Source organism: Sciurus vulgaris (assembly GCF_902686455.1).
Source record: "Sciurus vulgaris genome assembly, chromosome: 13".
Taxonomy (NCBI): Eukaryota; Metazoa; Chordata; class Mammalia; order Rodentia; family Sciuridae; genus Sciurus; species Sciurus vulgaris.
In genome coordinates, this window is record NC_136474.1 from 78,346,879 (window position 1) to 78,371,477 (window position 24,599).

Consider the following 24,599-nt stretch of genomic DNA (forward strand, 5'->3'; position numbering starts at 1 on the left):
TATGATAGAGCATCTACAGGTGTATATAATCTGGTATCTGACAATTCTGAGAAATTATTTTTCTTTGCACTCTAATGTCAAAATTTTTTGTTAATGGACCTTTTATTTATTTATATGTGGTGCTGAGACTTAAACCCAGTGCTGCACACATGCTAGGCAAGGGCTCTATCACTGAGCTACAATGCCAGCCCTAACGTTGAAATTTAAAATATTTACTGTTACTTTTTTTTTTTTTTTTTTGCACCAGGAATTGAACTGGGGGCACTTAACTACTGAATTCCATCCCAGTCCTTTTTTAAAAAAAAAAATTTGAGACAGGGTCTCCAAAGTTGCTGAGGCTAGCTTTGAACTTTTGATCTTCCTACCTCAGCCTCCTGAGTTGCTGGGATTACAGGCATGCTCCACCATGCCTGGCTAAGTATTACATTTTTAAAAAAATAATATTTTTCAACTTACCCTTGTAGTTCATTCTATGATGATGACAAGAGGAACTGGCTTTGGTTGGGCCAAATATTGATTTAAATAGTTATTTGGCAAAAACGTGTATTTAATTCAGTGTGATTGCTTTTACTACTTTAGAATTATAAATTTGTACCACTGTAATTGGATCATATGTCAAAACATGGACGACATTTCAGGTGAAGTTCATTTTCATTGATAGTAGATGTAATTTCTTATTTCAAAGAAATTTGCAGCTGGCTCTCCATACCCACATGCATCCAAAAATTAAACCAATCTTTAAGAATACTGGGGGGGAAAATGTTAGTACTGGACCTGAACAGACTTCTTTTCTTGACATTATCCCCTAAGTAATGCAGTATAACAACTATTTACATAGTATTTGTATTATATCAGTTATCACAAACTAGAGATGATTTAAAGTATAGTATAGGTTATATGCAAATACTATGCCATTTCATATAAGGAACTTGAGTACATCTATGGATTAGAGGGAGGGTATCCTGAAACTAAAACAGAGGACAGCAAGGGTTGACTATATATTCTATTACAATGTGTAGTTCAGTGATTTGTGTGTTTGTGGAGTTAGTAGCTAAAAGGCTCACTTTCTTCTAAGAGTATAGTCTAAATTGGAAGAAAATAAAAATGGGATTTCAACAAAATAAGGCATATTCTAAATCAACATTAGACCTTTAATTATGTCTTCTGAAAATTTATTAGAAAAGGAAAAATAATACTCAGAACTCAGTTTTAGGGAAGAGAGAACAACATTGAGAGTTGAGAGGAGAGTAGAGATTCCCCTTAGTTCTAAAACATAGCTATCTTTATATTTCTCAACTCCAGGCATCTCCCCCAGGTTTCTGTGCATCCTCTCACATAAAGTTGGCAGGAAGACAAATATCTGAGCCTAGAAGGGAATTATCAGGGGAGTCAGGTGTGACTTAGCCATGGAAAGATCTAATTATTCTTCATGGGAATGGTATGTCATCTTCCTACACTTGCATTTTGAAATTATTTTCTATGAAACATCAAAACTATTCAAGCCAGAATTCCAAAAAGGTGTGTGCTTCCTTAGATTTGTGATTTGAAATTTAATATTTACAAATAAATGCAGACTTTATCCTGGAACTAAGTTATTTCCTTAACAATCATTGCAATCCATAGAACGAGATAAAAAAAAATCTTTCCTAGAGAAAATGCTTGTAAAATCAAAAAAGTATTAATAATGCAAACACGTCAGTTATATATATTGGTAAATAATGAGAAGTATGACAGTTAATTAAAATAAATCTAAAAAATGCTATCAACTATGCGATGTCTTTATAGTTGTATGACTCATATTACTTTTTTAGCTTAGGCAGATTTTTCTTCTTATTTACTTACTTTTTGAGATGGGGTCTCACTATATTCTCTAGGCTGGTCTTGAATTTGTGGGTTCAAGTGATCTTCCTGCTTCAGCCTCTAAGGAGCTGGGACTACAGGTGTGCACCACTATACCTGGCTGCTATTCTTTAAAAAATTTATTCTGAGATAATAGTAGATTTGTATGAAGTTTTACATGCATGCATCTGTGTGTGTGTGTGTGTAGAATTTTACTGCATGTGTAGATTTGTGCAATCACCATCACAGTCAAGGCACGGACCAGGTTTATCACAAGGATCCTTCCTGCTGCCCTTTCAAAGTCATAGCTACTTTCCTTCTGGCCTCCTTCCAACCCCAGTGATTGCTAATTTTGGTTCTTCATTTCTAGCTGTCTTTTTGTCATTTTGAGAATGTTGTATTAATGGAAGAATATACTATTTAACCTTCTGAAATTGGCATTTTCTATTCAGTATAATTCCCTTGAGACTATCAGAGTTGTATCAATAGTTTGTTCCTTTTGCTCATTAGTATTTCATTTATAGCTCACCACAGTTTATTTACCTATTAAAGGAATTGTGGGTTGGTCCCAGATTAGGGCTGTTTAGAATAGAGCTACCATAAACATTTGTGTGAACATTTTCAATTCTGTGGGAAAAAGTGCACTAACTAGGCACATGTTTAGTTAAATGAGATACTACTAAACTTTTCCAGAGTGGCAGTGCTTTTTCTCATTCCTACCTGCAATATATGACTGATCATTTTTCCACATCCTTGCCAACACTTGATTTTATCACTATTTTTTAAAGTTTTGGTCATCCCGATAGTGTTTCAACATCTCGTTTTGACTTTTATTTGTATTTACCCAATAGCCAATGATGTTGAACATATTTTTGTGAGCTTATTTTCCATCTATATATCCTGTTCAGTGAAATGTCCTTGTCTTTGGGCCTATTTTCTAATTAGATTGTTTATTAAAATGTTGAGTTTTAAAGTGCTCTCTCTCTCTAAATGTATAATATTTTTAGATACACAACTTTGCACATATTTTCTTTCAGTCTACGCTTGTCTTTTCATCCTCTGTTCACAGGATCGTTCACACAGTATACATTTTTCATTTTATGATAAATTTTCCTTTTATGAATCCTGCTTTTGGGGATCATGTTTAAGAACTGTGCTTAGATGTAGGTTGTGAGGATTTTCTCCTAGAGGTTTTAGGGTATTATGTTTTCCATTTACACCAGGTTCTGTTTTGTGTTAATTATCATGGATGGTGTAAGGACAGGTCAAAGCCTCAGGATGAGGGGCTCCATGCTGTTTGCTGAAAGGCTGTCTGTACTCCCCATTGAATTGCCTTTGATCTTTTGTCAACATCAAATATGATTTAACACACTTAGGAGGATAGTGTATCTTTACCTATTCCAATGTTCTTTCCTTTCTGAAGGACTCTCAATCCTATTTAATTGTTCTTGTTAGCAGTCAGCCTCACTTTTCAGTTGTAATGTTAGGCCAGGTGGTGTTTATCACCAACCTGGCCAAAGTGGAGTATTGACTGACCCTCACTGCAGATAGCCAAGGTGGCAGTTCAGTCCTGCTGATACTGTCCTGGGAAAAGTGAGGCACTGACATGCACATCCATGCTGTCTCCCAGTGGGAATGTAAGCTTACTACTGACACCAGGGATGGGGACATGGAAGAGGAATACTGGTTAGATCCATGTCATACCACCTTTGTTTTATCTTACTGATGCCCAGGTAGGAATGGAGGTTCTCAGGTCCAAATGTCATTGGCCATGTATTCTAGAGGGATTTTTTTTTTTTTTTTTTTTTTTTAGGATTTGTTCTGGGAATCAAACCCAGGACCTTACGCATGCTGCACAAACACTCAACCATTGAGCTATATCCTGTAGTGGAACTGTTTCAATTTTTATGTTCAGGTTTTCTACAATTCTCATTTAGGCAGTGAGTGAAAGAAATACTATTTAAAATGTATTTTAATCTTTAATGCTGAGCTTGGAGTATATCTGTTTTCTGATGAAATTTATAAAGAAATCACTTTTCAGGGACAAAAGGCAAAAGATCAAAGTGTATTAATATCACTTGTTATTTAACATCATTATGTGAGAATAAAAAGTATATTTAATGCTGTTTTCTTGTACAACTATGAGTTTTTATTTTCATAAAGTATCTTCAGTAATTTGTACAAGAGTACTGTCTATGACAGTTTAACAGTATTTAAGCATATTGACTCAGAAGTAAACTGCAATAACTGCTACACCATACTTACTAGCAGTTTGTATGGTCTTAAATCTCTGATTTAATAGTAGAAAGATCTTATTTCTTCTTTTGGAATGATGGATGGCCATTATGACGTCCACGTCCTGATGGAGCTCTGTGTGTCTTTATTCCATCTTTTGCATTGAGGACGAAGCTCACTAAGTTAGAAGGCATGGTTTTTTCAATTATTGATGGGGACAATTTTCCTCTCATTTCAGTTTGGACAAACATTACTAGTCTGGAATATGCTGGGTTTCTGTAAGCAAAGGAAGCATTAAGATAAATAATTTATAGATTTATCTACTGAGTGCTTATGACAGGTTACTGAAAGAGGGGGAGGCGGAAATAGTAGAATGATTTGTAGTTACATTTTATAAATGAAAATTTTACATAAAAATACTAAGTACTTAGAAAATGTATTAAAATCTTCAAAATATGTATTAAAATCTTTAGCTTTAGGCATCTTTTCCTTTTTGTCATTTTATTGAATTTTAAAAATAACATGCATATAATTTAAAGATTATATGTATATGTTCCCCACATATATAATCTACAGTTTTGTTTTTTTAAAAATGAGATATATCTTTCTGCAACTAGTTTTATTTCTTATTAATAGAATATAATGCATTTCCTTCTTCATTTATTCTTACAGGTCTATTTAATTTTTTCCTATGCCATCCATGATATTTCATAGTCAGTACTCCTTTTATAGACTATGATTTAGACTTTTTTCTCACATTTTGCTATTCTAAATAAAACTGCAACAAAACATCTTTGTAATGTATCCATTCACACTTTTTATAAGTACTTAGAATGTCTGAGTTGATCATTCAACATTCTGATGTGCTATTTTCAAATTGCCCTCTAAAAAACTAGTATTTATAATTGTTCATTTGTTTAGTTTCTAGTGCTTGGGATTGAACCCAGGGCCTCATACATTTTAGGCAAGTGATTGACCCCTGAGCTTACATCCCAGTCCTTTTTATTTTTGAGACAGGGTCTCACTAAATTGCTGAGGCTGGCCTCAAACTTGTGATCTTCCTGCCTCAGCCTCCTAAATTGCTGGGATTATAAGCATGCGCCAGGACACCCGGCTTGATTACTTTTAAGGGAATAAAATTTCAAATTCCTAACTTAATTTTATCTGAGAATATATCTTTGATGGAGATGTGGGCTTATTATTTCCCACTGACCTGTTCAAAATAACTCTTCGCTTGCTTTACAGAACAGTCCTACTTGTCATCCACACTGAAAAGTCCTGGATATTCCCATAACGTTTTAACATGGCATATGAGAGTCTTCTAGGTGTTAATGAAAAATTAATCTATTGGAAGTGAGTTGAGAAAGTGAATGACCTATTGTTGGGGGCTGTGCCATGTTGATCACATCGGCAGCGAGGAGGTTAATTGACATAAGCACACTCAGGTGATTTTATCATCCACGCACACAATGTATGCGCACGTGTTCTCAAGCACTCCTAATTGTGCCTGCTCGGACATCTAGTGTCTTGCTAATCTTTGCGTAAGAGGCGTGGCCCTACTCGCTGCCTCCTGGAGGTGATATAAGCGTAGGTGGAGCAAGACACGCGGGGCAGCTAGTAGAAGACACGGAAGCAGCTAGGTACACGGCAGCAGCTAGTAGGGACACACGCAAGGCAGCAGCCAGAGAGAAGACACGCACGGCAGCAGCGAGTAGGGGCAGCTGTGGAAGGCAGATCGCAGAACGGAGAACTCAGACGCATCACTAGGGCACCTTAGGTAGAAGCGCCCTTAGTTCACAGGATGCAGGACGCACCAGTGGGAAGCAGCGGACCTTGGGTGGGGCGTGGCAAGTCTCTCTTCCTCTAAACTCTAAGCAAAGCCTGTCCTTCGCTCAACGTCTCTCTTAAGCAAAGTCTCTCTCTCTCTCCTCTCAAAGCAAGTAAACCTCATTTCCTCTATCCTCTATAAATAAACAAGCAAGAAAGCAGCGCACTAAAGAGAAAGATAGAAGTGCCTCAGTTTCCACTCCACCACCTATAAGACCCGTGCAAGTTGTTGCTGCAAGTGGTGACAAATATCCATGGATTTTGTACCGCAAAGAGTCAGCGACAACTAATGACAGGGTAATAAATATTTTTCAAAAATATTCTCATTAAAAATATTTTTGATGATAGGTATATAATTCATGATCTAAAATCCAGAAGGATTTCAGGGTACTGAATGTCATTTTTATTGTTTTCATTTTAACCTATTTATTTATGTAAATAAAGTTTCTCAGTTCTAAACCAGCCACAGTGGTGCATGCCTGTAATCCCAGCTACCTGGGAGGCTGAGACAGGAAAATCACAAGTTGGAGGCCAGCTTGGACAATTTAGCAAATCCCTATCTCAAAAAATAAAAAGGATGGGGGATGGAGCTCAGTGGTGGAGGGACCTTGAGTTCAATCTCCAGTTCCAGGGCAGGAGTGGGGGTAAGGAGTTTCTTAATTCTTAGTTCTTTTATTTATAAAATGAAAAGTAGGAATAGATTTGGTATTGAAAGTTGACTCTCTTATTAGTAATATCCATTCACTGTTAAACAAAATGAGGGTAGTAGAAATCTGTTTTGGTTTGAAACTGAGCTTTGCTATTATCTATGTATAACCTTGAGACAAGTTAACCTCTGGGTTTCTTTCTTTTTGTGACTGGGAATGGGAATACTACCAATTTCTGGACATACTTTGAGGATAAAGAGTCAATGTATACAAATTGTTTATTAACAATGCTGGGAAATAGTGCAAAGTTTTGCTAATAACTGTTTCCAATGAAAGTTTGCTTTATGCTTGGTAAGTATGGGACAAGATTTGTAATTTAAAATTTTGATTAATGTGTAATAGTAACAACTTAACCCACAAGGAATTTTTTTTTTTTTAAGGCTTAGATACTATGTACACAGAAAAGAAAACAAATTAAAAAACTTAAATTCATATATTTTTGTAGAAAATTATGATAAATTAAAAAAGAATTCAAAGCCTAAAACCGATTCCATTAGGATGCAATTATGTGAGCGAAAAATTTTAATTTAATGTGAGGTTAAGGAGGAAAGGAATAACATAAAATTTCTGACTACTATAGGTTGTATTTGTGATGGATAAAGGAATGGTAGATTTCAAGCTGTTTTGGTATTTAGAATCTATAAGATGCATTTATAAGGGAGATATAACATTTTTTAAAAAGTTAATATTTAAGAGTATGCTTGAAATTATACCCTTTTCATAAATTTATTCATATGAAAAAATTTAATGTGAACTTTAAAACATACAAGGGAACTGTAGTTTTATGAAATTCTTTTGGGGGATATGAAGACCACTGTACTAGCCAATGTGAGTGTGCATTTTCTCAAACTGTTCTCTATGCAGAGCTTAGACTATTTTCACAGTGCCTGAAATGGCTCAATTTAGGGCATGTATGGCTCCTAAATCTCTATCTGAATTTACTATGGATTGATACACATAAGGAAGCATTTCCAGTATTTACTAGCAAGTAATTTACTGGTGATAATGTTTTCCAAGTGTCCTACATGGCTTGTTTACAAATGTTGGCTGACTAAAATGCTGGGCTTCATGGAAAGAGAAAGTAAAAACAAATCTTTTTAAAAATATTTTTTTAAATCAGTATCTTTTCTCTGTAACTGTGAATGAGACTGTCTCTTCACTCCAGCAGGATGGGAGGCTGAGTTCCCATCCAGAGCTTTTGCCCCATGGTTTTTGCAGTGGAAAGTGAAGTCCAACAAGGGGCAAGGAGGGTGCTTGCCTGTGAAGTGCACTTGGGTAACTTCCCAACTAGAATCCCTGCTAACAACCCATTAATTCACTGATTTGAAGTAATAATTCTTTGTTCTATTCTCTGCTGCTATGGAGAATAAAATCTGGGCCATAGATTCAAAACAAACAAGTGGAAAGAACACACATTATTGTTATTATCATCATCTATACCAATGATTTTGTCCATTGTTGCTTAAAAATAGTTTTTTAGCTCTCCAGTTCAGTAGAGGAAACATTAAGAAACACAGGTCTAACAATAAATTTTACTTTAGCTTATACTGTACCAATACAAAGTTTTACATCTATTTTTATGTAGTAATACCTTTTATTAAATAAATAATCATGAGGTATAAAATAAAGCTTAAGGAATTTGTGAAATGATATATGTTGAAATAGAGTACATGTTTTTATAGAATCTATGCATTTTTTATTGCCTCTTTATCCCTAGATTGGCCACCAGTCAGCAATAACTCATCTCTGATTTCTCCAGCTTTTCCCTTATCTGAATGTACTTATTTGGATGTCTCATTCTGTAGATTGTCAGCTGGAGGGAGGCAGTCCATTTGAAAAAATTCATTCAAGATAAAGTAATCACTGCTGGTAGATTTCTGGGGAAATTTATTTCTAATTCACAAAAATCCCTAATAATTTATAGAAGTAAATAATGGAGACACAGAGAACATAAGAGAAAGTTTAACTATAGGGATTGTATGTATTTGACTAATCCAAGAAACCTCAACTCATTTTATGAAAAATTTCCCATTCTGATTATATTTCAGATGAAAACAAGTTTTAGAAAAGTTATTTTAGCCTGTTGGAAATTTTTTCAAATTTGTTTATGTGATTGTAATAGGAGCACAGGACTGAGAGGAAGCAGATGCTTGGACTTCAGATTAATCCTCATTGATGTTAGATTCAGGTTCCCACTCAGAAGTAAGCAATTACCATTATAATTGTCATTAAAATTGTCAATAGTTAAAAAAAAGAATAAAAACTATTTTAAAATGGCACTTAGGGACAGTTTTTATTTTTTTTACCCCAACAGAATATGGTGGTACATGTTTCTAATGATGAACTAGGAATCCTGAACTTAATCACAAGTTGAACTAAAAAAACACTGTTAAAATAAGTAAATGCAAGAAACACTTACTCTTTCAGAGGTGAACACACATAGCCACAAGGATGGTTATAACCACGGACATAATTTGAAGATGGAGGATATTCTGGGAAATCCACACTTTTAGCTAAAGAGATTAAAAATATTAAAATGTAACCTAATTCACAAAGATAAACACTACTGCCAGAAGCATATTTTAGAAATGTATTACACTTATTTTAACTTAGTAGCCAACATTAATTTTTATATGCATATACATTTGCAATAGTATTTCTAAAGATGCTGTTATCTTTTTATAAAGAAAAACAGTTAAAAGTATTATTATGAGATTTGAAGCAAAAGAAGAAATAACAAAAAGACCATTAGTGTCATGGGTTGAATTATTTTCTGTTAATCATTTTTTTAAAATAAAATGTTTGAAGTGACTAGTTTTAAATGTTCTCTTCGCTAATTCCAAATAGCTAACTTCAAAGTATAAAGATCAGTAGAATTTGTTTTAGTAATTATGCAGAAAAGTATCTAAATTACATGTAAATGCAGAGAAAGGTGATTTAATTATGACTGAATTAATGGTTATATATACTCTTTCTAAAATATTTTAAAAAACATATGTTTATTCTGTGGGAATGGGGTTGTGGTTCAATGGTGGAGCACTTGCCTAGTGCATGTGGGAACCTGGGTTCGATCCTCCGCACCACATAAAAATAAAAAATAAAGGTATTGTGTCCACCTGCAACTAAAATATATACATAAAAAAGAAAAAAAAATGTTTATTCTGTACAACTAAATTCTGTTCTTGTCAAAGGTGGTTAATTTTCCTATGTGATTTGAACATATGCAATCTGTTATATGGGAAATACAATGTGTTTGGGTTTTTTTTGGTTTGTTTGTTTTTTTTCCCCATCCTGTGGTGCTGGGGATACGAAGAGAAATACAATGTGAAACAGAAGTTTAGGAGCCTATGTGTTGAGTGAATTTTTCATTTTTGCATAATTATCTTAACAGAGCCTATTGCATTGGCATTATGGTAATTCCAGAAGTGATAGTAAAATATTTTTCTCTATTTCAATATGGAGATTATACTTGTGCTTCTTTTTTAAAGAAATAGTCTACAAACAGGTATGCATTTTTTTTTTTTATGAAGTACACAGTATGATAGTTAGCACTTAATTTGGAAAATTAGAACAGAGTTTTAATCTGGTTCAGCTGCTTATTAGCTAAGCAATTTAATTTCTTAACTGGTTAACTTCTGTGAACTTCAGTTTCGTTATTAGTGAGAGAATACATGCAAAATATTTAGTTCAAAGCAAGGTGCAGAGTAAGCTAAAAAAAAAAAAAACCCACTAAGAAAACCCCAAGTATTCATCAAAAATTCATTCAATAGAAATTTCTTATAGCAAATTCAGTAGTAATTTCTGCACTAAATGACTGATTACCTCTAGTTGTTGATTTTATCCCATTTGATTTTTAAAATTTCTATCTGACCACTAACAGAGAATAGAAATGATCTGATTTCAAAATATGGAAAATAATAGATGTATGATTCAGACATGACAGTATGTTGTATTGTAGGCAGTGAATACATTTTATGTGCTGTCATTTCAAAAATGAGATGAAAATATGTGAACATGATGAACTTCAGCTCTTAGTGGCCTGCTACAAAACAACAAAATGGATTTGATTGAGAGCAATCACTCGGACTGGGTAGAGTAACTGAAACTTTATTGGGACATGCTAATGAAATGTAATTGTCCGTATATCCACAGTAGAGGAAACTATTTAGATAAGAGTGGTAAGATTAAATCAAGTACAGAGAAAATCACGGATCTTTGCCACTATTCTACCAAAGTCTCTTCACCATGAGTTATCTTATTAGTGTACAACAACTTGGTATGTTTTGAGCCAATAATGTGAGTAAGGAAATGGTTACACATTTGCACATTTGCAAAGGGGATGCTAAGGATATACCAAGGTCTTCAGTTTTTAAAAAAAAGTGAAGCACATTTATGTAAAGACATATCTAGTGGAAATTTCTTCAATAGTTTCATCAGCTACTATATACGGCCATTCTAAGAAACTGAAGTATAAGATTATATATCCCTAAATTAATTTTGTTTCTGTGATTTTAAAAACATATGCCTTGAAGTTTTAGTCTATGGGCATCTTGATACAGGGTTTATGCTGTAAAAGTTCAGGAGATGCCATAATCATTGACATTATATATATCACACCTCCTAAGGTGGGTGAAATATCTGGCATATCTACCTGATACATGTATGAATTTGTCCCACTAAGTAAATAAAAACAAATAAAGGAAATAGCTGAAAATAGTGTTTCTTCCTAACTGCAAATTAAAGGGAAGTTTTATTAATGACTCATAGTAATTCCAAAACATGTGCAAAACTTCAACTTACAACTGATAATGTCCATGTTCCCTTCGCAGCGCTTGATATATACCAAGTCGATAAAGTCTCGGGGGGAAATTGAGCCCATGGCAAAACTTTGTGTTATGGTATGACATATAAATGTGTCCTGCAACAAATCAAGCCACAAAGATTGCAAAAATTATTTAATATCTACCATTTGTATTGTTCCCCAAAGAACTGCAATGCACAAGTTGGGTCTCTATTTGGAAAAAGCAAGGCTTTGCAGTTTTAAGACCATCATCACCAAATCAGCTTGCATTTTCAGTGTTGAAGGGGTATGAGATCTATAATTTTGAATGTAGAAAATTCAGGGTGTAGTTAAGATTGTCTAATCTTTCAATTTTTAGATGAAGAAATTGAAGCCTAGCAGATCAAACCATATGTAGGATAAGTGATAAGTACAGAATTAGAATCCAGGTTTTCTGATTCTCAGTTCGGTACTATGTCCACTATTCCACATTGGTTAGGTAATTATTCTGAAAAATACACTGATTTAGCAACCCATGCTATAAGGCCTAAAAATTAGAGACCAATATCATGGGCTACCTTGACATCTGGGGAAACTGGGAGGGTCCTGAATGGAATCACTTCAAATTCCTCCCTTTCTCTGTTCTGCAGGTAAGCACCCCTAGCCAAACACCCCTCCTTACCAAAAGGACCAGCACAGTTACTACTTATTCCTGTTTAGTGGATTTTACATTACAGCAAGAGAGAATTATTTTTCATTTTGGGTGCTTATTTTTATAGCAGTTTTAATGAAGAAAGAATCTATAGTGTGCTGCACGAATGTTCAGAATTCCTTACGGTACGCTGCTTCTCTCTCCTTGCTGCTACCTCTTTACCATGTGTCATTCTTTCTCTTATTTCATCCCCCTCCTGATCCTTTTCACTGTTCTCACCTCTTACTGATCTTTTTTCCATGCCCTTCTAAACTTTTCTTGCCTCTCACGTTCACTCTTCTCATCTGTCTTCAACTTTCTACTGTGATTACCTATGTTTTTCCTTTTGTTTTTATTATCCCACTGTATATTTAACTAAGACAAAAGTATTTCTAAACTGTAGCCTTCTATATAATGCTACTTCTTTGTTTTATATTTTATCTTTAGTCTTCAGTGCTACATGCTGTTTGTTTGGAAGTTCTTATAGTATGTATCTGCATTGCTCCTGTTTTGTAATGTAATAAGTCTTGACTTCATGAAGGCATGTTTTTGTTTTTTATGTCATGGAGGTGAATCCCTGAGTTCAGATCTCTAATAACAAGGTACAAGAGACTTTGCCAGATTCAAAATGTGATACATATTTACAAACAGAATGATGCTAAATGTAATTAAACTCTTGATTAATAAGGAGGGAAGTTTTAAGAATTTTATAAAAACTTTCACTCATTTGAATCTATAAAATACTAAACGTCTACATATATTGTTCCAATAAACAAGTCACTAATATATAAAAATAAAGATGTATTAACACAGTAAAGGTCTAGTATTAAAAAATAAATTACCGAATCAATCCTGTGTACCATATTGTAAACTTTCAATGCTTTATCCCATGTAACCCTGTTTCCAGGTTGGTAGAGGAAATCAGATAGTTTAAACGTTGATTCTGGAATTATCCCTTCAACACGATATCTATTGTTAGCAAAATAAAGAAAAATTAAAACAAGTTTAGTTTAAGCTGAAAATAAACTGCTATCTAATTTGAAGCCAGGCTAATTTAACAAATAAAAAACCTGAAGGTAATATTAAGTATTACCTTATCTGAAACACTTGCAACTAAGAGTTTGGATTTTTTCAGATTTTGGAGTACTTGCGTATACATAATGAGACAGTGTGGGGATAGAACCCAAGTTGAAAAGCAGAATTCATTTATGTTTCATATATATCTTATACAATAGAGCTGAAGGTGATTTTTTTGTGTGTGTTTGTGTTGTTGGGGATTGAACCTAAGGCCTCACATATGCTAATAAATGCCCTACCACAAAGCTGCATCCCCAGTCCTTTTTATTTTATTTTGACACAAGGCCTCAGCAAGTTGCCCAGGCTGGCCTTGAACTTGAATCCTCCTGCCTAGTCTTCCAAGTTACTAGGATCACAGTGCTGGAAGATAATGTAACCCAGTATTTTAAATAAATAATTTTTGCATGAACAAAGCTTCATGGAATGAAGTTGTCTACTCATGGTGTCATGTTTTATGCTCATGAAGTTTTGCATTTTGAAACAGTTCAGGTTTCAGTCTTAAATTTTTTTTCAACCTATGCCAGCAATTTGGTACACTAATATTCAACTGGAAGTAACAATGCTTATTTAAACATGTACTGCAATAATTGTATTTCAAAATTAATTTTTCTACTAATTTTGTTTGCAATATTTTCATGATTGTCTTTTTTAAAGGGCTGCTTTTATTTATGGTTATTCTGAAGTCTTTCCACTAACTTTTACCTGCTCTTTTTATCATAAGCCAATGATCAATGATATTTGTGTGGTGTGCAGTATCTCATGGCTTCCATTTTTATAATTTATTTACTTATTGGTTTTATTTATTTATTTATTTATTTTGGTACTGGGGACTGAACCCAGGGGCATGCTTAACTACTGAGTCACACATCCCCAGCCCATTTTAATGTTTTATTTAGTGACAGAACCTCGATGAGTTGCTGAGCTGGCTTTGAACTCAGGATCCTTCTGCCTTAGCCTAGCGAGCCTCTGGGATTACAGGCATGTGCCATTGCACCTGGCACCCTGACATTTAATTTATGAACATAATATGGTCTAGAGCACGGGTCAGCAGGCTTTTTAGTAGAGGTCTGGATGGTAAATAATTTAGGCTTTGCAGGTCACATTTTCTCTCCTAGTGTAGTGGTAAAGCAGCCATAGATAACATATAATGAATGGGTGTGGCTATGCTCTAACGAAGCTTCATAGATATTGAGTTTTGAATTTCATTAATTTTCATAAGTAAGAAAACATTCTTGTTTTGATTTTGTTTCATCCATTTGAAAATATAAAAGCCATTGTTAGTTTTAAGGCTGTGCAGAAATAGGCAGCAGTCCAGATGTGTCGTACTGGCAGTTGTTTGTGGACTACTGTTCTGAGTTAGTGTAAATTCCAGCTTAACATCAACAACTTGGGCAAATAAACCTTTGTGTGGGTTTGGCTATATACCAATGAAATTAAGACAGTGTGAGAAAACTGAATTCAAACTCACTATAACAGAAGAGCAACAGAGGAAAATAAAGTCAGGTCAGTGTGGGCCCTGTTTCCACTCTTTCTTTTCAAAGCAAAGGGATAAATTTAACTGAGATCAAACTTCTAAACCTTTAAAAATTTAAATTTATTCAGGAAGTGAGTTAAAAATAAATACTATTATTATAGAAAATAGTTGTCATATTTATGAAAAATTATTACTCTGAACTTTTATAATTTGGTAAACAAGGAATTCATTAGGCTATTTCTCTGTACGTTAATTTTTCTCTAAAAGTTCCGTTGGAGACAGGCTTGGTGACACAGGCCTGAAATCCCAGACTCAGAAGGCTGAGGAAGGAGGATTGCAAGTTTGAGGCCAGCCTGGGCAATTTAGTGGGACCCTGTGTCAAAAAACAGAAAAAGTTGGGAGTGTTGGAGCATGCCTATAATCCCAGTGGCTGGGGAAGCTGAGGCAGGAAGATTGAAAGTTCAAAGCCAGACTCAGCAATTTAGTGAGGTTGTATGCAATTTAGTGAAAATGTGTCTCAAAATAAAAAGGGCTGGGGATGGGGCTTAGGGTTAAGTGTCTCTGGGTTCAATCCCTGGTACCAAAAAATAAAAATAAATAAATAAAAAGACTAGGGATGTAGTTCACTGGTAGAGTTAGTTTCCCTGGGCTAAATTCCCAATACCACAAAATAATATAAATAAACTAAAATTTTAATTTAAAATTGTTGGTTGCTAATTTTTTTCTGTGAGGTATTATCAAATTCCTTCATGTAAAGTTTTCTTCTTTCAGATCAACAAAGTTTTTAAGAGCTTATTATTGAACTCTGTATAAGATAGTGAGAAAACAACTTAAATATAAATTAGCAAATCCTGCAAAACAGAAGTCAGACGTGAAACAATTAAAGTTCAAGTATAAAACTTTTGTTCAGAGTTGTGCATACATGGCCATGGATTGTTTTAAAATTATTATTATTAATCTGTTCTTTCTCTAATTATATTATAAATTTTATAATCTTTTTGTGTTTATAACTGATTAGGTGTCTTTCATAAAGTAGTTCTTCATTACATATAATTACTGATGATGACTACCACTAGTCTTTTAATCCATAATTGAGTGATCAAACATTATCTATTTATTTTAAGGGTACTTTTAAAGATACAAGATTTTCTACACTTAAATACTTCACCCTGGTTGAGAGTTGGACATATAAACCAAACACTTACTGGACAGGATGTAAATGGAGAGGATCTACAAAGCAAAAGACTGAAGGGCAAGAAGAGAAAGGTTTTGGAAGCTTTCAAAGATTGTTTCATAGTTACTCAAGACAAAATTAGGGATATTGAGATGCTGATGTTACTAACTGTTGTATTTGTGAAATACAGAAGTGTGTGATATGGTCTAGTGTAAACCCCAAGTTCTATTTTCCAAAGAGTAATATACTACACAAAACTCACCATGAAATAATACAACTTTGATTCTGTAAATGTTTCATAAAGTGGGAGGGCGGCAGAGTTTAAATAACACTTTTCAAATCATCTTATTAATAATACCTGTATTATTTTGATCATCAATTAGAATTTTAGGACTTGAGGTTTAGTAATATTGACCCAGGATGAATACTGAGCTAAATTAGGACTTTTCATTTTGGTCACAGCAACTTTATTCCTTACTTTTGCTGCTTCCAAAAAATTTAGCCCTAAGATTCCATCTCACCCCAATTAGAATGGCGATTATCAAGAATATAAGCAACAACAGGTGTTGGCGAGGATGTGGGGAGAAAGGTACACTCATACATTGCTGGTGGGGTTGCAAATTAGTGCAGCCACTCTGGAAAGCAGTATGGAGATTCCTTAGAAAACTTGGAATGGAACCACCATTTGATCCAGCCATTCCACTCCTAGGCCTATACCCAATGGACTTAAAATCAGCGTACTACAGAGATACAGCCACATCAATGTTCATAGCTGCTCAATTCACAATAGCCAGATTGTGGAACCAACCTAGATGCCCTTCAATTGATGAATGGATAAAGAAACTGTGGTTTCTTTATACACACACACACACACACACACATACACACACAATGGAATATTACTCAGTCATAAAGAATAATAAAATTATGGCATTTGCAGGCAAATGGATGAAATTGGAGAATATTATGCTAAGTGAGATAAGCCAATCTCAAAAAACCAAAGGGCAAATGATCTCGCTGATGAGCGGATGGTGATACATAATGGGGGTTGGGAGGGAGGCAAGAATGGAGGAAGGTGGAACTATATAGAAGGAAAAGAGGGGTGGGGGGGGAGGAAAAAAATAACAGAATGAATCAAACACCATTACCCTACGTAAATGTATGATTACACAAATGATACGCCTCTACTTCATGTACAACCAGAGAAACAAGTTGTACCCCATTTGTTTACAATAAAAAAATTTAACCTATTGAAATATAAATTATTAATTTAAAAAATTTATGATTATCTCACTTGTCTGTCCTAGAGGGTATGAGAGAGGATTAAATGTAATGATGATACCAATGGTAACAGTAAACAGTATGGAGTAACTGGCAGAGAAGAAGAGAGCAGCATGCTAAATAAGCATGACATGCATAAAGGTAGAAAGGGTACATTCTACTGAATTCCTTCTCTGAATAATTTGCTTCAGTTATCTCACAGGTACATGCAATAGATTTGTGGAGGTCAAAGAAAATAATAAATAAGTACACCTAGCATCTGAGGGAAAGGTTTTGGCTTCTGAAAAGTTTTGTCTAACAGTTATGAGCTAGGTGACTTGGGGACACTTAAGTAGGTCTTGATCTGTAAAATGGGAATACGTTGTTGGATATAGAAAGAGGAAATTGTGAAGCAAAAGAAAAGCATTCAGTGTCATTTCTGATGTATAGAAAGAGACCAATACATGTGAATTGCTTCTCACATTTAGGGGATGTGTAGGCCAGACTGTGTTGCTGGTAGATCTGTATTTCATTCCTCAAGGTCAAAAAGGAAAGAAAATTCAAGGAAAAAACTGGCCCTCTCTTCTCATGCATATAAGCAAGTGCTCAAAGTAACTACAAAAGGTCCCCTTTGGATGCTATATCATTAAGAAAAAACATTAACGTTGACAGAATGTATTGAGGTTTCATATAGTGATTCCAGCATTCAAGCATCAAGAGTCGACTGTGGCTGTACACAGGGAGAGAGAGATTGAAGTGGTAGAAAATGAGGTTGGAGAGGAAGGCAGGGGTCAGATCTTGAAAAAATGTTTAGATATTCTTTTTGTTGTAATTGAGAGGCTTTAGAAGATTTTAGGAAGCAAATTACATTTTAAAAACCCACCTTGATCATTGTGTGAAGAATGGGGCTGTAGCTGAACAAGAGTAGTGACAAGGAGATTGTTAGGAAGTTGACCAATCCAGGGAAAGCTAATAGTTGTCACATAGGGTAGTAGTAAGGAGATAATGAAAAACAACTTCTCTTTCTACATATTTGGTCAGACAGATTTTCTATCAGAATCGAAATCTAGGTCAATGTTTTATAGGATGTTTTTGGTCAAAAATTTGTAAAAGTATGAATTAAAGTTAACTAGGTGTATTTACTTTAGGACTTCTTGAAATTTAAGACCAAATCTCCAAGAACGTAGTATGGAGTGTTTTGAAAATTTATTTGACACTGCAACTCACTGTTTCCCTACAGGGCATTTTGACAGTTTACACTTCTTCCAGACTCTAGATTGGCAAACTGTATTGGACCATAGTATATATCTCATGTGTGTATAATGTTTATGTTCAGTTACTCATTCTAAATTCATACCTACATGTTTCTTACTTTGATTTTTTTCAATTCTTTTTTTTTTTTTTTTTTTTTTTTTTTTTTTGTGGTGCTGGGGATTGAACTCAGGGTCTTGTGCTTGGCACTTTACCAACTGAGCTATCTCCCCAGCCCTATTTTCAATTCTTTTAAACTGTGAAGCCGTGAAGCAATGGAAAAAGGTAAGCTCCCCTTGACTGGTGGTAGTTTAACTTTCTTACTCTCCTCTGGATAATGTAAACTTTCAAATGAGGCATACCAACCTGGCCCACATGCCCAGCTTGATTTCCTTTGTAAGTACCTAAATATCTGCCATAACTAATTAAAAATATATTTTGACAGGTATAAACTACACCAATCATACTCTTTCTATACATAAACAGAAAATTTAGAAGAATCAGTGGGCTGTGATTGAAAAACATGTATACAAAATTGAATTTCATGTACTTTTTATTAATTTTAGTTTTGAAACAATTAAAGGAGGATTTGCCAAAACCAATGTGCAGTAAGCAGCCTCTAAAAACCCTCCAATAAACCCAACTTCCAGGTATTGACACTCTGCATAACCCCCTCCATTTTGAATCAGGATTGTATCTGGTGATTCACTTAATATTGTAAACATGATGGGATATAACTTCTGAGATTAGGTGTGCAGGAAGGCTTTGTTTCTGTCTGTTTGCTCTTTCTACTTGTTGCTGTCTCCTAGACCCCTCACTCTGAGGTAAGGGACATGCCATGTCCTAATAGTTCTATGGAAAGGCCTATATATCAAATACTAAAGATTTTAGCCAAGAAAAATTGAGGAACTGAAGCCCTCAGTCCAACAAGCCCACAAGGAACTGAATTTGTGATAACCACGTTAATGAGCTTGAAAACAGTTCCCCTTAACTGAACCTTCAAGTGAGCCCTATGTCCCACCTGACATCTTGGGTACACTCTTGAGAAATTCCCTGATACAGAGGAAACAGGCTAAGCTGTGCCTGGATAAATGTCTGAGCTACTAAATTATAATGTAACTTGTGCATCAATATATATAACTGGTACACAATGCACATAAATTCCACTCAAAATGTGAATACAAAAAGTTCCAATTGTTTGTTTGGTTTTGCATGTAAGGTAGCAATAAAATATCTCTGATAAAAAGTTTCAATAAAATCTTAAAACAGCCTAAGGGAGGCTATTTGACAGAATGTAGGCATTATATATAGTACCTTGCAAATAAATAACTAGACATATTTGCAGACTACATGAACAATTTTGAAGGTTTTTAAAATGCACAGGTTTCTATCTACATTGGTTTTGTCTGGAAGGAAACAAAAAGTCACAGGATTCAAAAATTTATTTCCTTAGAGGGCCTGGACTTGACTGTACTCATTCTCCCCTTGTTGTTTTTGAAGGTACCACTGTTAGCCACTAATTGTTTAGATAACAGGAAGGCATTATTTTTTCTCATAACTGTTAAAATGAGTGGAAGAAATCATACCAGCTTTGCCCAATAGTAAAAAATCGGATTGATGTACAAGATAGGTACATTTTAGTAAGGAGTTGAAAGGAGTGAATTCTAAAAGAAAAGGAATTGGATAAAATTTGGTCTTCTCAATAATATATATAGATCTGAAGAAACTGATGTCATATTATAAGCAAATGAATAAAGAAGTTAGAAAACGTCAGCACAATTTTCCTTAACATGCTTTCATTTGAAATAGGATCCTAAAACATATCCTTAAAAGCAACTTACAAAAAAATTGCATATATCAGCAAGAGAAATAAAATGAGGAAGAGAACTACTTTTTATGGTTCATTTAAAAGGAAAGGTGAAGATTTTAAAAGACCATAAAATACTACTGCTAGCTAGAAAATACCAATGTACTTTTATAGTAATTATTTCTTGAAGTGCAAATTTCCTATTTTCATGAATTATTCACTAGAAGGGCTTTTTTTTTTTTTTTTTTGGTGGTACTAGGAACTGAACACAGGACCTTGTACATGCTAGGCAAGTGCTTGACCACTGAACTACATAGCCAGTTCAAAGGGATTTATTTATGTTTTTGTGCATGATTATCTTCAGGTGTGAAAATAAAGGATTAGATGGTACATAACTGCTTTATTATATTAATACCACATTTCTGCCTAGGGACAATAATTTTTTCTTGATTATTGTCAAATAATCTATTGTAGCTAATGAACAGCATTAAATTCCAGATACAATAATGCCATTGAATTTAAAAAATGATTGCAAATAGGCAAATGTACTCACAGATTTCCGAGGAATTTTCTAGAAGCCTTGCTGGAAACAGTTATCTTTTTCTCAAAGGGGAATAAAAATCCAGAAAGAAGTTGTCAGTTATAGAAAAAATGAATTTTTCTGCTTTGTAAAAGAAAATATTTTAAAAAATATTTTTACAGTAAATTCTCAAAAGACAAATTCTTGAAATATATTTAACTTTTCTTACTGAAATTTTAACAACTTTCCAGCCCGATGTATCTTGATTGTAACCTAAAACTTCTTGAGCAGTTTGTTGGGCAATTGCCTTATAGTCCATTTATCTGTAAAGTTTTAGAAACAAATGATTGGTAAGAATATAATCATATGAAAACATTATTTTTTAAATACAGGGTCTCACCATGTTGCTCAGGTTGGTCTTGAACTCATGGGTTCGAGATCCTTCCGTTTCACCTCCCAAGTAGCTGGGATTACAGGTGGGTGCCACCATGCCTAGCTCATATAAAAACTTTTAAAATGCTACATTATATTTTAATATAATTTCTATAATGACTGTCACCTAGTAATGCAATATAGTTACTTGTTGATTGCATAAATGTGTGAATCCCTTTCTCTTTTTACATTCTTTCAAATGAGAAACTGGTAATAGTAGGAAAAGTCAAACTTTTGCAAGCAAATACACCTGAATTAAATTGTTTCTACCACTTATTTTGTGAAGCATGTTACTTAACATTTGTTATCTCATTTTCTTCTTGGTGTAAAATTGAGATAATACCTATCCTGTAGAATTAGCATGAGGACTAAATGAAATAATGCACTTAAATGTCCTACCTCAGTGCCAGTTATGTAAGTCATTCAATAAATCATTATTATTTCTAACATCTGTTGTTCATGTGCTCTTGGGAATTGATATTTTAAAAATGAATGGCAGTGACATGATCTAACCCTTGTTTTCCTCTTGAAATAAATATAACTTATACCAGTTATATTATTGTTCACTTAGCTCCAAACATACTGACCTCCTGGCTGTTCCTCAAATATAACCAAGCAACTTTGTACCTCAGGTTCTTTGTACTTGCTGTTCCCTCTGCTTGGAAAACTCTTCTCCAATGTGTTTACATGACTGATGTGGTTTGATTGGTGTTTTTGTTTAAATGTCACTTCCTCAGAAAGGATCAAATTTAAGTCAATTCAATTTAAACACATTTACTGAACTGCTACTTGAACTTAGGTACTGAATACTTTTGCCTCCCTAGAAATTCATTATGTCAAAATCCCAACCTCCAATATGATGTTATTAGGAGATGGGGCCTTTGGGAGGTAATTATTAGTTCATGAGGGCAGAGACCTCTTGAATGAGACTAGTGTCCAAATGAGAAATTGCAGAGTTCATTTGCCCTGTCTGCCATGTGAGGACATAGCCAGAAAGTGACAGCTGAAAGGTGGCAATATGTAACCTGGAAGAGGGCTTTTGCAAGAAACTAATTATGAGGGCAGCCTGATCTTAGGCTTCCAGCCTCCAAAACCATGAGGAACAAATTCATTTACTGTTTATGAGCCACCCAGATTATGGTAATCTTGAAGCAACTCAAAGGGACTAAGACTGGTACAGTGGTAGGAATAACAAAGAAGTTGAAGAACTTAATGTTTTTCCTGTGAGTGAGTTCAGGAAGCTGTGGTCTCATTGGCCCTTCTTCCTATCAAACCAGTTTTCAGTTAGGGGAAGCTGACAGGTATGGTGCAAAGAATCTAAAGACAGCTGGATTCGAATGCTAACCTTGCCAATTATCATCAGCTGTCTTATTGAATAAATTGCTCAACTTTAACTTCAATTTCCACATTTATAGATTGGGATAATAATACTTATTGCATTTATTAAGTGCATTAATATATGTAGAAGTGCCTGAAACAATGAGGGGCCTTGTTATAGTTAACCAAAAAGATTAGTTACTTTTCTTAAAATGGACACATTTAAAACCATTATTGTTCTTTTTTTCCTAAAAGCTGCCTCCTTAAACACCTCAATAAACTGTCTTAGAGTTTAATCATCAGAACATTTCCATGTTAAACCTCTTCTAAAACTATGTTGGATCATGAATTTATTTTCTCCTTTAGTTCTCAGCAAGGCACAACAGGTAGATGATATCTTTTTACATTAGAAAAGCTTTACTAAACCATTATAACTTCCTCTTTTCTAGCAGAGTCCTGGTTTCTTTACCTTTCCTAACAAATCTAGTCCAGAATTTTAGCAATCATTGGGACTCTTCTCCAAATCCTCATAGAAACCTCCATATCTGTTAACCTGGAAGGGAACAAAGTGAAGTAGAATTACTTTGATCCATGAATTAGATCAATATATTTGATAATTTCCTTTAAATATTTTCAGTGTCCTTCATTTATACTTTATTTCTTCATTAGGAAATATCTGCTGTATATGACCCAAGATACAAGAAAAAGCTAGTACAAGACACTTTAAAAGACACTGTTTATGAAGAACCTTCTGAAACTTTTTAAAAGGTTAAAAAATATTTAGGTAGAAAGTGGATTTTTTTTTAATGTCCATCTTTATTCTCTTAAAAAAAATTTTTTTTTAGTTTTCAATGGATGTTTTATTTTATTTATATGTGGTGCTGAGAATCGAACCCTGTGCCTCACACATGCCAGGCAACCCCTCTACAACTGAGCTGCAACTCCAGCCCCCATAGAATGTGGATTTAAAAAAGTCTTAACTTTTTAAGCTCGTGCCATTAATAGTCCTTGGCTGATCCCTGACCTGGGCTTGTCTTAACATACAAAACATTTATTTTCTATCAACAGCCTACTTGATATTAATCTAAAAATTTTCACAGATTATCACTAGCTATAAAATCCTACAGGGACTGTCTTATCATTTTCATATCAGTAACTCTGCCACAGTAGATGCATTTAATTGAACCACTAAACTGAATTTTTTAGCGTCTGGGCTTTTATTTGCTATGAGAAATGGGAAGGTAAAGTTTAGTAGGTTAGAGAGGGTTAAAAGTAGAAAGAAACAGCAAACAAGACTTCAGTGGTATTACCTGGTGACATATCGGATGAGCTGGAAAACATTCAGATGGAGTTATTAGACAAGGATATCTTCACCCACAGGGTCAGTGGAAAATAAACATAAACCAATATTGAGATGGCATCTTTTTGTGACACACCACTTGGATGAAACCGGATTCTTCGCACCTCATATCCTGTCCCAGCTTTGTAGATAGGTTCACACATGCTGGTATTGGGTCTTTACATCGGTTTGTACAAACTCCCTGTTTCTGGGCTGCCTGACTGGGCCCCCAATCCGTGGTGGGTCACTGCCATGGGAATCAAGGTCCCCAAGGGGTCCGTTAAATCCCATCCCTGGCCCAAGTGCCTTCTCCAGTCCTGCATCTGCTGTGTGTATGAGGAGCTGGCTGCAAGCCCAGGAGGGCCGGGGCTCCGCGGTGGGATGGGTGACTAAGGAATGGCGGGAAGAGGTGGCGGGGAAGCTGCCCTGCTGGGACGCCTTAGCCGGAGAGGGAATTCTCTGAAAGCCGGGAGGCCGAGCTCACTTGCAAGGACCGGGGCTGTGGGGCTGCCTCTCAGCTACCGGAACCGTGGCTGCCAACGCCCCCAAGTCTCCTTCCCACCCGTTCGCCTCCCACAGCCCAGGGCGAAGATGTGCCAGTCGGCTGCACCGAGCGGCCGCGAGCAGCGGTGATGGAGGCGAGCACCGCGGCGGGGGTGGGGGGCACTGCGACGTGGACCAAGCACAGAACCGCCCCCTCCCAACCCAGAAAGCAGACCCGGGAGCAACTCCACGTCCCCGCCCAGCCCGCGACCCAACGCCCGCAGCGGCCCCGCCTCCGCCCCGGGGCACCCCGCCCGCGCCCAAGCGCCGCGCACGCGCACCGCAGGCCCGCGCCATGTTGGGTCGGTTTGAAAGCGAGCGCGGGC

The 24,599-nt window shown here is 35.4% G+C and overlaps 1 protein-coding gene across 4 annotated transcripts; it reads right to left on the minus strand.

Annotated features, from left to right (window-relative positions):
• Window positions 1–211: 211 nt before the first annotated feature.
• On the minus strand, window positions 212–24,571 carry STARD6 (StAR related lipid transfer domain containing 6). Of its 4 annotated transcripts, none has more exons than XM_079109121.1 (9): window positions 23,702–24,547; window positions 22,861–22,944; window positions 20,872–20,965; window positions 20,676–20,725; window positions 12,922–13,048; window positions 11,409–11,526; window positions 9,028–9,121; window positions 4,105–4,350; window positions 212–1,366 (listed from the first exon to the last, which is right to left on the minus strand). In XM_079109121.1, exons 3-8 carry the CDS (start codon window positions 20,959–20,961, stop codon window positions 4,152–4,154), a joined length of 678 nt encoding a protein of 225 aa, XP_078965247.1. In that variant the 5' UTR covers window positions 20,962–20,965; window positions 22,861–22,944; window positions 23,702–24,547; the 3' UTR covers window positions 212–1,366; window positions 4,105–4,151. The 4 variants fall into 4 exon arrangements, with proteins under 4 accessions (XP_078965247.1, XP_078965250.1, XP_078965249.1 ...); XM_079109124.1 differs by lacking the exon at window positions 212–1,366 and adding an exon at window positions 24,555–24,571 and having other exon boundaries at window positions 2,452–4,350; window positions 23,702–23,721; XM_079109123.1 differs by lacking the exon at window positions 212–1,366 and having other exon boundaries at window positions 2,452–4,350; window positions 23,702–23,721; window positions 24,215–24,547.
• Window positions 24,572–24,599: the final 28 nt, after the last annotated feature.

What these genes read in the sequence shown, in the direction of transcription:
- STARD6 (XM_079109121.1), bottom strand. Translation starts at nt 20,961, where the DNA reads ATGGACTATAAGGCAATTGCCCAACAAACTGCTCAAGAAGTTTTAGGT. An exon ending in AGAAAATTCCTCGGAAATCT is followed by an intron (nt 13,049 to 20,675) that starts GTGAGTACATTT and finishes TGCTAACAATAG; the next exon opens with ATATCGTGTTGAAGGGATAA. An exon ending in GAACATGGACATTATCAGTT is followed by an intron (nt 9,122 to 11,408) that starts GTAAGTTGAAGT and finishes TAATCTCTTTAG; the next exon opens with CTAAAAGTGTGGATTTCCCA.